Below are 12,672 nucleotides of genomic sequence, written 5' to 3' on the forward strand. Positions count from 1 at the left end.
TCGGTCGTCGCATCCGTCGTCCAATCCTGGCGGGAGACTAGAGGGCTGTGGCAACAAGGCTACTCCCTGTATACAGCCCTTCCCGAGGCTTGCTTCATTGCTTTTCGCTTTCCATTCAGCCCATCTGACCATTCCAGACCTGGTCCAACGCGCCCTTTAGCCTCAGTGACCCAACCCGCTTTTGCTCCCTCTCGAACCTGATGTCGCCGCTTGGGCAGCCATCGCTGGGGCGCCTGCTTCAAACGCGCAGTCAGGACTCCATTCCGGATCAGATCTGCCAGCCTGCGCACAGCGGTATCCCCGTACGAAAGCCAAGAGCCCACTACCTACTATGTAGGTATGAATGTTCCGTGAACTGCGGTCCCGTCGTTGGGCCAGAACGGATCGACGGGAAATGGAGAAGATGGGGGATGCCAGCAAGTCGGACGGGTGGGTGGACAGAGGTTAATTCTAGGCGTGTCGTCCGGGCGGCGTGGAATGGGCCGACGTTGGAAACTTCCAAACTCTTCTTCGCTGTCAAGTGTCTCGACTTTCCGTCTCGTCTGGCCTCTGGCATTGCGTTCTGCCGCTTCGGCCCTTGCCTTGCGCTTCGTCTCCGGCAGAACACAGGTCGAAACTGGTGAGTTCCTCTGCCGTCACTGCGCCGCAGCTGGTTGCGCCAACGTGCCCTGTCCAGCTCGTCTCTGTGGGGGTTGGATTGACCGCCACCCTGCTCGATGACGTCGGGTACCAAATTTGGCGCAGTCTGCACTTTGCACCCATTGCCCAACCAGCCGCCGGTCCGGGGCACGCCGCAGTCATGGTGGTAGATAAAGCGTTCAGGCGTGGGTTATCGGAGCCGCGAATCGAAAGCCGTGGTGGGGATGTGGTAGAGGAGCCCTTGGAGCCTTGGGTTAATTGTCATTCTCCACCGGCGAAGCGACTTGGGTGCCCGATGGCGGCCCTACTGGCCGTTGAGCCTTGAGGAGACGTTGGGAACCGGGGTATCCCCATTCCGGGGAGCAGTTGGAGTTTGCGCTTCTGATTTTGGCATTGTTCTCTTTGTGCGCGGGTTGGTGCTTGTCAGGTTGCATTCCTATTACCCTTTTACTTGTTGGAAGCTGACTGTTGGAAACGCGCGCGTGGGTGAAGTTGAAGTTGACTTGACGACGGACGAGAATCGGGCGAGGCAGCTTTGTCGTTTGGAAAAGAGCGCGGTGGGCTGCCAGGTCTCGTCTGTCGGGACCAAACAGTGTACTTCCCTCTCTGCTGCTTCCCTTCACGCAGTGGGAAGCTGTGAACCCAAGGTGCGTTATCTTGATGGATGCGTATCTGCTTATGTCAGAACATCAAGATAGTTCACATGCACAACATGCAACGAGGCGGTGTGGTGGGTCAAGGGCTCTCAATCAGACCGGAGTACCGGTACGTACCTAATACCGGGACTTCACTGGACCGCGGGATACGGATACATGAACGGATGCCTACCAGCTCAGGCCCTTGCTCTCATAGTCTCAACCCACCCGACCCAACCAAGACTCCGGTCGTTTCTATTACCTTTTGGCAGCTGCTGAGGACTCTACAGGTCCGTCGCGGATTCTAGACCAGACTGCCGATTGAAATTTGACGGCGACATTACCTTACCTTACCTGGCTGTAACTTTTCCTACTCCAAACTCTCAGAACACCTTCAATTGAAACTTTCCTTCCAAGTTCCAACGGCTAGGACACCCCTCCAGCACCAGCCACCTCGAGTCAAGCACAGTACCACAGTACGTTGGACAAAGAGGTTATGCTTGTGGTTGGGTGAAACCAGCAACGCTCGCACAAATGTTACGGCGACCAGAGTTGCGGATGTCAGGGATCAAACAAGCGGCCCTAACGGTACTCGACACGTTCAGTATGTCTCGAGGCGATCAATCTACACCATCTCGCGTGGGACCATGTCACCGCCACGGCCCGGCGTGACGGGTTCTGCCACCAACTACGTTAAGCTTAGCTTTCCCCGGGGCTTCTCCAGGTTCTGGGCCTCGATTGCGTCCCCTTCCTTCCTTGGACCAGCTTCTACCATCCGACGATGTTTTGGGACTTGTGCGTAGGCAACCGTCGGTCCTGGTGGAAGAGATTGTTTTGCGGCATCGATGGCCACCAAAGTTACAGTACAAGCCGAAGCTGCGAGGGACGATAACCATTGAGTTGGGATAGCCCCTAGAGGAATCGCTCTCGCTATAGGAAATGGGGTATTGCAGATGCTGAAAGAAACGCCCACGGTCTGCCTCGTAGGCTCACACATCCGGGAACAAAAGCCGTCCATGCCTCCCGTAAGGTAGAGCCCCAACCCCGCCAGGCCGAGTCGCAAAGTGAGGAATACCGAACCCGCTTTCCAACAGTCGACGAAGGTGATATCCGACGGAAAATGACGCCGTCGAAGTCAGGAATTCTTTCGTCTTCTTATACCACCGGGCATCCCGAACACAACGATCCGTTGACCCGTTAAGGATTCAGAAATGAATATGTGACGGCGGACTTCCCGAGCAGCGGATATCCCGGATGACTGAGCGGTCCTCGCTGCAAGCAGAAACCAGCAGAACGCCTCTACGTGTCAAAGCCCAGCTGGTCGTAGAACTCACACACCAAAAGCAAGGTTGGGGAAATTCAAGTTGGGGGTCGACTCGTCCAGAGCAAGAGGGGTAGGGACAGCAACGTGGTTTCAAAGGCTCTTCACAACCACCGACGGCTGGACGACAACTAGACTCCGCCGGACCGCATTTTTGAGTTACATCACCACGACTCCAAGATTAGCACGCCGATATAATAGCGGATGAAGCCGCGCGCGTTCGTGGGAAACCAGCTCAACCATTTGCGTCGTCTTCCAATCGGGTTTGCGGAGGGACTGCATCTGATATATCATGCGGCGCTCCGTGCTTGACAAGGTGCCAGCTAGTTCGCATCCGCCCCATACAGGCACGCACGCAACGCACGCACGCAACGCACGAACGGTAGCTGCAACTGTGCCGGTGAGGGTTCTCTCTCCCGTCCAGATGCAAGTCCGAAGCCAAAGTCTGCAGCGGCGTAGTTTGTAATAAAGCTCGTGCTCTCTTTACCGGTGAGAAATGCCGATATCTACTCCCGAAACGTGTCGAGAATGCAGCGCGATCTGCATTCCTCCCCAGTTACGCCGAGTCGAGCCTAGTCAACATGGAGGGCTGAACAAGGGCTGTTTGCGACCAGAGCCATTGTCTAGGAAGAGGAAGCTGGCGCAATGCGATGCTCTATTCGGGCAGCTGTAGCTCTGACATATGCTTATCGCCGCAGCTGCAACAGACTCTTGGTCAAATGTCGTCTCTACTGCAGTCGACTCGAAGCAGCAGGTGCTGCTGCAGCGCGTAAACAAACATCCCGTCACATCGCCAATCTTGCACCATTGTGCTTGTTCGCCATCCCTGGGACTCGCATCGCTGCAACGGTCGTAAGCAGATCAAATCATCATCTCAACACGTCATCAGAGAGAGCGTCGTCCTCACTGGCTGGCATCGTCCCCGACGTGGGAGAGGAATGGATCCGATAACATGGGCCGCGGTGCTGCAAGTGGTGCTTGGTACTCTTTCCGGGCTGGCACCAGATTCGGATTGGATGTGAAAAGAGGCGTCCGCGCTGGTGGATGTCTACCCCGCTGTTTGGTGTGTGGGATAACCAGTCTGGGGTAGCTAGGTAGGTGCCACACCTCCACCTAAAATCCGGGACAAGGGGGAAAGACAAGGGTCGCTAACGAGATATCTATCTCGCAGGCCTACGGGATTTCCAGCCGCCCCCCTTGAGACAAAGGTTTGTTGAGTCAGTCGTCTCGACATTGAAAAGGGTCTTCATCCCCTGCCAGGCTCATAAGTTTCTTGACTCAGGTTGTCTCTCTAGTATCCCGCTACAATCGAGGCTTTCTTTGTATGAAAGGTATCCGGATCAGCGCATCGCGTTCCCTCCATCATGAGCAACGATAAGCCGACCGTCGAGAGCATCGACGACATCAACGCCAAGATGGCGCAGAGGTCTTCGTATGACGCCAAGGTTGACCCGGAGAAGTAAGACTCTGAGGGCGTAATGAGGCCCAGACACTTGACTGACTCTTCATCGCTAGACACACCGAGCAGCCTCTCGCGTACGATCCAACCGTAGAAAGAAAGCTGAGGTTGAAGATCGATCTGATGATTGTGCCCACTGTCGCCCTGCTTTATCTCTTCTGCTTCATCGACCGAGCCAACATTGGTTTGTTTGTCGTATCATCACAGTGTTGACAGCAACTTACAAACTCCCAGGCAACGCTCGCATCGCCGGCCTCGAGAAAGACCTCCACATGGCAGGCTACGACTACAACGGAACTCTGAGCGTCTTCTATATTAGCTACATTCTCTTCGAAATCCCCGCCAATATCCTCTGCAAGGTCATGGGACCCGGCTGGTTCCTCCCTCTAACTACCCTCCTCTTCGGTATCTGCTCAATTGGTACCGCCTTCGTTCACACCGTTCCGCAACTCATGGGCGTCCGGTTCCTCCTCGGAATCTTCGAAGCTGGAATGTTGCCAGGCATAGCTTACTACCTGTCCCGTTGGTACCGAAGATCTGAACTCGCCTTCCGCCTCAGCTTATACATTGTTATGGCACCATTGGCTGGTGCCTTTGGCGGTCTCTTGGCCTCTGCTATTCTCCGTCTCGAAAGTTTCGGAACCATCCATTCATGGCGCATGATCTTTGCCATAGAAGGGATCATCACCACTGGCTTGGCCCTCATCGGTTTCATCACCCTGACCGACCGTCCCGCCTCAGCCCGCTGGCTCACAGAGGCCGAAAAGGATCTCGCCGAGACCCGCGTCCGCTCTGAGCGTGTGGGTCAGACTCAAGTTCTCGACAAGTTGGACACCCGTAAACTTCGCCGAGGAATCTTCGCACCCATTACGCTGGCGACTTCGTTTGTCTTCCTCCTGAACAACGTCACCGTTCAGGGTCTGGCATTCTTCCTGCCCACGATCGTCAAGGGAATCTATCCAACCTCCACTGTGCAGCGCCAGCAACTCTATACAGTCCCCCCTTATGTCGTGGGCGCCTTCTTTACCCTCCTACTACCGCTGCTCAGCTGGCGCCTCGACCGTCGACAAATCTTCTTCATCATGTCCGCGCCGCTAGCAATGATTGGCTATATCATGTTCCTCGCCTCGAAGGACCTCTCGGTGCGCTACGGTGCGACCTTCCTCATTACATCAGCCGTGTTCGCCCTAGGTGCTCTCACGAACGCCCAGGTCGCCGCCAACGTCGTATCAGACACAGCACGTAGCGCCGCGATTGGAACCAATGTCATGTTTGGCAACGTCGGAGGGCTTATTTCAACAGTGAGATGAACCCCCTTCCTTTGAAAGACTGTGAAAATATGCTAACGTTGGTACTAGTGGGCATTTTTGCCGTGGGATGCGCCCAACTACCCGATCGGCAACGGACTGAACCTAGCAACTTGCAGTATGATCCTGATAATTTCGACACTGACGCTGCTTTGGATGAAGCGAGATAACCGCAAGCGAGAGGCCCGGAACATTGAGGATGAATTGCACGGCTTGTCAAGGCAAGAGGAGAGTGACTTGGACTGGAAGCACCCTGCGTTCAGGTGGAAGCCTTAGATAGCTCGTAAAATCCCGGGATATCTGCTAGAGAAATCCGTTCACATACTGCAAAATTGAGGAGGTTCTCATCCACTGTCAGCTACAGATTGTCTTTCTACATCATTCATGACAGCCTCGTTCGTCCTGTCACAGACAATAGGGGCTCTTCGATCCGTGCAAGCTTTGAAGCCTCGATGGTGACTGGCCAGGTCTGTTGTTGGGAAGTCTTTCGTAACTTGACACGATTCTTTTCACCGAAGGTAATGGAAGATAACTAAGATCTACTCGTCCGAACCATGACGATCTATGTAGCTCTTTCCAGAGGTCTGTACCTGAGGTTTGATGCAGGCAAGAAACCATGCAGATATTACCGTAGGGGTACTTTGAAGTAGGTCCTCTACTATCAGCTCCTCGTGGTTTGCTAGCTTCGAGGCCAAGTCACCTAATAGCAGGCATATGGGAAAACGAGATATACAAGGCTTCCATGTCATCACTGGTATCCATCTTTTACAAAGGAATATTCATGGCCCGACCTGTCTGAGCCAACCCGGAACTAAAATTTTACACCGAGGCGTTCCTGCCTTGAGTTTGACAGCCGGCAAGAGCGACTACTTTGGTTCTTCCCTTTATGGAGCTACCCAGCACTACTTGAGCCGTCGAGGGCTCTACTTTCCCTTTCCCTTCTTTTTCTTCTGGGGTCCCATCCTTTCGTCTCCTCACACAACCGCAATTTGCACGTTGCCAAACACATCTTTGCCCCCCGTGCTCTGTTATCACGATTCACGACATTCAGTTAACTAGTATGGCTACCTTCGGCGGACTCGACTTGCCCGACAACCTCAGATGTACACCAACTCTTTCTCTCTCTCATTATCCCCAACGAGCTAACAAAAGTTCGCAGGGGATCTGGATCGACGATGGGAACAGATATTGGCGCAGAGCCAGCAGCAAGGTCAACGCGAGGAAGCCGAGGCCGCAGCCGTCACGCTGCTCATGGAGCCGGGACTGAGTTCTCTCCAACGAGCCGGTCTCCATACTCTGCTCGCCTCGTCCCCGAAAGACTATGTCGAGCACGTCAGCGAAGCCGTCCGCTTGTACAACATGGTCATCAACTCAATCCAGCTCTCGCTCCCACAGCGAGCTGAACTCCAGGCCAGAATTGACAGTACTGAGATACTTCTCGCCAAGGCGCGTCAGGACAAAATTATCGTCGACCGCGCGGTATAGGAAAGCAAGTTCGTATTAGCCGTTTTTTTTTTCCTTCTTCCTTTTACCCCGTCGCGATTTTCACTCGAACATAGTGTGGACTGACATCAATGGGATTACAGCGTCGATGCAAATATTATGATAGACCTTAGTCTCGATGAAGCTGAGAGGAAGCTATTTTTTGACCGAGTGCGAGTTGCCCATCAGGCCGCGGCCCGCCGGTGAAACTGCGGGAGCTGCACCTGGGAATGTTCTTCCGAGGCCTAGGAGACCGGTATCAATGTTTAAAATCCAACAATATAGCCAAAGTGCTACTCTTACTCCCTTGAGTCGTTTCCACCAAGCTACCCTAGTTTCAACGGAAGAAGTCGTGGACTGCTCGTCCAAACTGCTAGAGGATTCACTGTGGAAAGGTTCGTTCGTAAAGTCCATAATGGAAGCAGCCGTACGCTATCAAATGCAAATTGCTATTTTATACTATGTGCATGCCCAAAATTTCCTTCCAACCGCTTCATCCAAAATTCGTTGGTATAGAAACTCCGCTGTCATCCACCAAACCACTTCACAGCTTGCTCTTCCCCGGCGCACAGCACGACTCTCCCCCCTGGGTAAAGGCAAGCTTACTAACCCCATCCGCCGCCTCCAGCGCGCCCTTGCCGGCAGCGACCTGGCTCGGCGTGCTGCAGTAGCTGGGCGGCACGTCCATGACGGGGTTGCTCGCGAAGAAGTTGCGCGGCCGCAGCAGCAGCGTGATGGGCTCCACGGGCATGACAGGGAAATCCTCGGGTGCGGGGATGTGGGTGACGCCGAACGTGTGCCAGAGGACAATGTCCTCCTGCTCGATGGACTCTGTACCGTCGCCGATCCACTCGGGGATGCCGGAGGAGGGCTCGCCCGAGGTCTGGGGGACGTGTCTTCCCGCGGGCCAGAGTTCGTCGTCGCGGTCTGTTGTTCGGGGGGGTTTGGTCAGCCCGCCGTCGACCAAGAGTCTGACAGAAATCAAGACGAGGAAAGGGGGGGTTTTTGGTGGACTTACACTTTGTGACGTGTACGGCGTGCCTCGCGAAACCAGCACGCTTCCACACCAACGACCCCTCCTTGGGCAACAACCCGGGAACCTCCCTACTCACCAACTTATAACTAGCGGGCTTGCCACTATAAGGGTGCAACTTATCCGTGTTGGCAATCTCCCACGTGCGGCTCGTGGACCCGTCATAATCGGTCCTGGACTTGCCCGTGGTGTCGAGCTTGGTCTTTTTCGCGTAAAAGGCGTTGCCGTAGTAGTTCTCGGGGGAACCCACGGGGGCGTCCGAGGCGACGGCGTCGGCGACGAAGACGGTGTTTTTCGGCCCGTCGACGTTTGCGTCGACGCGCAGGCAGAAGAGGTGCTGGTGGTTGTGGGCGTTGACGCCTGGGTAGACTTGCGTGCCCCAGCCCTTTGTGTCTTCGCCTGGGTTGAGGGAGTAGGTGTTGAGGATGCCGGTGAGTTTGATCTCGGGCTGGATTGTGCCATCTTGCTGGTGAGGTGTTAGCTACGTGTTGCTGTAATGGCCAGTTAGGATGACTCACGTGGAAAATCCACTGGATGGCGTATTCGTAGTTTGCGGCGGTAAAGATTTGCTGGATGATGAGCTTGCGGCCGCGGGTGACAATCACAGAGTCGTCGCGGAAGTCGGTGTGCTTGAAGAGAATACCGCTGTCCTCTTCATGAATGCAGATGGCGTTCTTGATGGTCCTTACGCCGCCGTTGCGGGTGGGGAACTCGGCGTCGAGATAATGGATCTCGCCCTTGCAGTCGCAGCCGAGGGACAGGCTGTTGGTCATGTAGCCGGCGCCGTACTCGCCCAGATCGAAGGCGTGCTTGCGCTGGTGCGGATGCTCCGGGTTGCCATAGGGGACGACCATCTCGGCCAGGGAGAGGCGGTAGAAGATGGGGCGGACGTTGCCCTTATCGTTGTAGGTGATGTTGCTGAGGACGATGCCCTCGCGGTAGTTGAAGCCGATGTGGAAGTTCCAGTTCTGCCAAGAGACCTGGCGACCTTGCATCTGAAAGGAGACGCCCTGGGGCTGGGTGATGTTGATGGGCTTGAGATCGGTGCGGTAGCCGCCGGACTGCTTCTGAACGGCGGCGGGGTGGTAGCCGACGGGGGCGGCCTTGCTGAGGGGCCGGCGGACCGTGGGCACGTCGATGGCGATGATGGCCTGCTTGTCGGCGTCGTAGATGGGGCAGAAGTCGAGGGGGTACTGGTACTGGCAGGTGTCCGGGTCCGGGCGGTAGTACATGAGGGCCTGCTGGAGGCGGACGGTGTTGCCGTGGCGCTCGTCGTAGCCGATGGTCCAGGGGTCGCAGTAGACCTTGTGCATGTCGGATTTGGGGATGCCCGAGATCTCGCACTGCTCAATGACCTTGGCATCGGTGCGGCAGATGTGTTCAACGATTTGGAGCTCCTCCATTGTGATCTGTGGCGGTGTTAGTCTTGGTGTCGAGAGAAGTGTGACGGGGACAGACTGACAATGGGTTGCACGCCGTGCATGAGCTCCCACTTGGTGATGGCGCCCGAGGCGAGATCAACGAGTCCATCATAGACCTTGCCACCCTTTGCAATCACGACGACATCGGCGATGCGGGCGGGGAGGGCTGTTGTCGTGGGCGAAGCGAGCCATGTCGTCAATTCGGCCTTGCGGGGTTCATGGAGGGATACGACGTTGAAGAAGACGTCGCCGTGCGCCTTGGTGACGGCGGCGATGGCCTTTTCAATCTCTGCGGAAGAGAGGGGATCTAGAGGGTGCGGCGGTGCCATAGTGTCTGTGATGTGAGGGTTCTGCGTGTGGTGTACGGTTTTCCTCTTCACTGAGAAATCTTGCGAGGTCAATGGCGAGGGTGGAGGAATATCGAAAAAGCTGCGATCGAGCAATGCCGAGCTCTAGATAAAGCTCGAGCTTATATCCGTATCTCCAAATCGATTAAGGGGATACTCAGAATGAGCCACCCCTCTTCTTCCGACTAGGAGCGCGCAGATAGGCGCGCTCTCGTGCTCATGCGATGCGCGACTCATCCCACCAAGGCCAACCGGATCAGGCAATGCAAGCCCATGGGGTTTCTGGGGGTCGTTCGAACGACGAGCTGCACCGTACCTTGCCAAACCGAGGCGGCGCGTCATACCAATGAGCAAAGGCGCTGTAAGCCGTTTCGATTCGATAAGTCAAATCATTGGAAACCCTACCTTAGGTGGAGAACTCTCGGAGCTTGCTTGATAAGACACATCTGGAATTGCGGTGCAAAATGTAAGGCGTAGTCAACGTCTCGTCTGGTTGACCCGATAAGGAGGGTCGCACACACACCGTGCATTAGCTGCGAATTTCCGACGGTTTGCCTTCAGGGACTCTAGGAACTCCAAGGAACTCTACCAGTGTACGTAGGCTAGGTAGCTCAAGCGCGGGGGAGACGGTCTTGGTCTGCGACTTCCTACCTATGGACAAACGAGGAGGAGGAAGTGGGGGGGGAAAGACGAGACGAGGGGCTGGATGGGGAAAACCTACACGATAAGCTCTGGCGCTCCGGGTGTCCTTATCAGAGGTGGACCCTTCGAGGCCCACTCTCCGGGACCGGAGGTGTCGGTTTGTACGGCTGTTCAGGTGGGGACCTGCTCGGAACACAGGTTCGGGCGACCGTTGACTGCTCTGTCCACTCAGCAGACGCCGGGTAAAATATCCCAATCGGGTCTAGCGGTGTATTCTGGCCACTCAGGACCCGGCTGTGAGTTGTCATCGTCGAACGCTTTACCTAAGGCAACCTGGAACTCATCATCACCGATAGGACTAGGCCGTTTCTTGCCCAAAAGTGCGAAGCTGCGAAGGTGCGAAAGTGCGAGGAGCCAGCTAGACGATAGGACCTTGTATGAGACCCGATCCCTACGGCAGGATATCTGTCTCTTTTGAAGTCATTGACGACGGAATAACCAGGCCTACGAATTATGCATCGACATTGTTATAGCGCCCTGCGGTGTGATGCCATGTACCGTGCAGCCACGCGACGGATGCATGAAACCCAGGCACGTTGCAGCGCGGTCTGAACCTCTTTGTCGATAGTGATTGGCACCCTGTAGAATCATTAAAAGATGTGACCAGTTGCAGCAATACAGCAAATACAGGAAGCCGGTGGTAGAGGCGGTTGTGTTAGTACAATGTCCGATGTATCGGAGTTAACTGGACAGCGACATGACGTCAGCAAAATCTCTGCCAGCGCTGCGCTCGATGATTGTGACTTTGATCTGATCAACGTTGAGTCGGCCATCATTAGCCACGCCGTCTGACCTGCTGCTTGGCCACACTTGGATCCCTGTCTTCACCAGCCTCAATTCGCCCTTCCACTTTCCAAGTCATCGTCAAGCTTAAGAGTCATCAATCTTGACGGGACATCTCGGCTACACAGCGTTTCGACGACCCTGAGGAGCAGTTGCGAGAGCTTTCAGCCCAGGATATCAGACCTTGGCCCTAGCCGCATGATCAAGATTGTGCAGCATCAACTCCCATTAGGATATTTTTATTTTCCGGACCCTCAAAAGCCCTCCCCGGGCCAGCCCCGGCCCCAGATTTCCCCGGCCCCGGTCCCGACGCCGCCCTTCTCAACTCCCCTTACCCACCCAGTCAAGACACCACTCACCACCTAAACTACTATGGCCACATTCGCAACTCCTCTCCCGCAGTCAAGCCGGTCCGAGATACTTGAATGGCGCTTCCCCAAACCGTACCACCAATACGTCCTGACCGGCAAGTCTCGGGCAGCATGGCACACCTCCTTCGTCATCCCCCAACTCAACCTCCTCCTCGATGCAGGACTCGTCGTGAACAACCTGCGGCCAAAACACATCTTCATCACACACGGACACTCGGATCACTGCCTCCTCGCGCCCGCTTTCACCAAGCGCGAAGATCCGCCAGACATCTTCTGCCCCGTCGAGATGAAGAAGGCCTTTGACGACTTCTGCCTCGCCAAAACCCTCCTCAACCGCGGCGGTCTGACCACGAGCAGTGACGCTGAGGCTGTGGGGCTCAAGGTGGACGGCAAAGGCATCGATGGGGAAGGGAGGACGGAGGGGGAGAGGGCGTTCCTGGGCACGCACGTGACGACGGCAGTTCAGCACGGCGACGTCGTGCCGCTGAGACGCTTAAAGGGTATGGACGCCCTCGTGTTCCGGTGTGACCATAATGTACCCGCCGTGGGCTACGTTTTCAGAACTACGACGCATAAGCTGAAGCCCGAATACACCTCCCTTCCCGGCCCGGAGCTGAAGGAGATGAGGCAATCGGGAGTGGAGCTGACGGCGCCGGTGACGACGCCGGTTTTTGCGTTCCTAGGCGACACGACAGCCTCGACGCTGGCTGCTGAGCCTGAGTGGCTGGCGCAGGGCATTCCGGTAGTCATTACCGAGTGCAGTTTCCTATATGATGAGCACGACGCCCAGGCGGAGAAGACGAAGCATACCAAGTGGAAGGATCTGGATAAGGTGGTGCGCAAGTGGCCCAAGACGACGTTCATTTTGACGCACTTTAGCATGCGGTATAGCAACAAGGATGTTGTTGCGTTCTTCAACGGGTTGGAGGATCCGCCGAAGAATATCGTTGTCTGGGCTGATGGCCAACCGGAGTAGCGGGATCAAAGTGACAGGGAGAGCACTTTTAGGAGTCGGTTGACTAGATCAAGCGAGAGTTGCTTATAGATGGGTAGACGCATTAGATTTCCAGAGCATTACAGCATATGGTCTATTGAGAGGCCAATCGTCAAATTCGAAAAGACAACACTCGCTATAGTGAGGCACTCAGACTTCGAACCAAAAAGACGCTTTC

The 12,672-nt window shown here is 55.4% G+C and overlaps 5 protein-coding genes across 5 annotated transcripts; 3 read left to right on the forward strand and 2 right to left on the reverse strand.

Annotated features, from left to right (window-relative positions):
- Positions 1–59: 59 nt before the first annotated feature.
- On the reverse strand, positions 60–239 carry CORC01_03755 (uncharacterized protein; the record flags this gene model as incomplete). Its single annotated transcript, XM_022615404.1, has 1 exon — positions 60–239. A coding segment is annotated over one exon (180 nt), but the record flags the coding sequence as incomplete, so codon positions are not given.
- Positions 240–3,959: 3,720 nt separating this feature from the next.
- CORC01_03756 (major facilitator superfamily transporter) lies at positions 3,960–5,637 on the forward strand (the record flags this gene model as incomplete). The annotated part of the gene is made up of 4 exons (XM_022615405.1): positions 3,960–4,054; positions 4,111–4,238; positions 4,289–5,355; positions 5,413–5,637. 4 exons carry the CDS (start codon positions 3,960–3,962, stop codon positions 5,635–5,637), a joined length of 1,515 nt encoding a protein of 504 aa, XP_022478070.1.
- Positions 5,638–6,421: 784 nt separating this feature from the next.
- On the forward strand, positions 6,422–6,846 carry CORC01_03757 (uncharacterized protein; the record flags this gene model as incomplete). The annotated part of the gene is made up of 2 exons (XM_022615406.1): positions 6,422–6,464; positions 6,521–6,846. The coding sequence occupies 2 exons, from the start codon at positions 6,422–6,424 to the stop codon at positions 6,844–6,846; spliced, it is 369 nt and encodes a 122-aa protein (XP_022478071.1).
- A 541-nt stretch (positions 6,847–7,387) lies between these two features.
- On the reverse strand, positions 7,388–9,626 carry CORC01_03758 (copper amine oxidase; the record flags this gene model as incomplete). Its single annotated transcript, XM_022615407.1, has 4 exons — positions 7,388–7,770; positions 7,862–8,342; positions 8,395–9,285; positions 9,339–9,626. The coding sequence occupies 4 exons, from the start codon at positions 9,624–9,626 to the stop codon at positions 7,388–7,390; spliced, it is 2,043 nt and encodes a 680-aa protein (XP_022478072.1).
- A 1,875-nt stretch (positions 9,627–11,501) lies between these two features.
- CORC01_03759 (uncharacterized protein) lies at positions 11,502–12,476 on the forward strand (the record flags this gene model as incomplete). The annotated part of the gene is made up of 1 exon (XM_022615408.1): positions 11,502–12,476. One exon carries the CDS (start codon positions 11,502–11,504, stop codon positions 12,474–12,476), a length of 975 nt encoding a protein of 324 aa, XP_022478073.1.
- Between the last annotated feature and the right edge of the window lie 196 nt (positions 12,477–12,672).

This window comes from Colletotrichum orchidophilum (assembly GCF_001831195.1).
Source record: "Colletotrichum orchidophilum strain IMI 309357 chromosome Unknown Scaffold_23.1, whole genome shotgun sequence".
Classification (NCBI taxonomy): domain Eukaryota; kingdom Fungi; phylum Ascomycota; class Sordariomycetes; order Glomerellales; family Glomerellaceae; genus Colletotrichum; species Colletotrichum orchidophilum.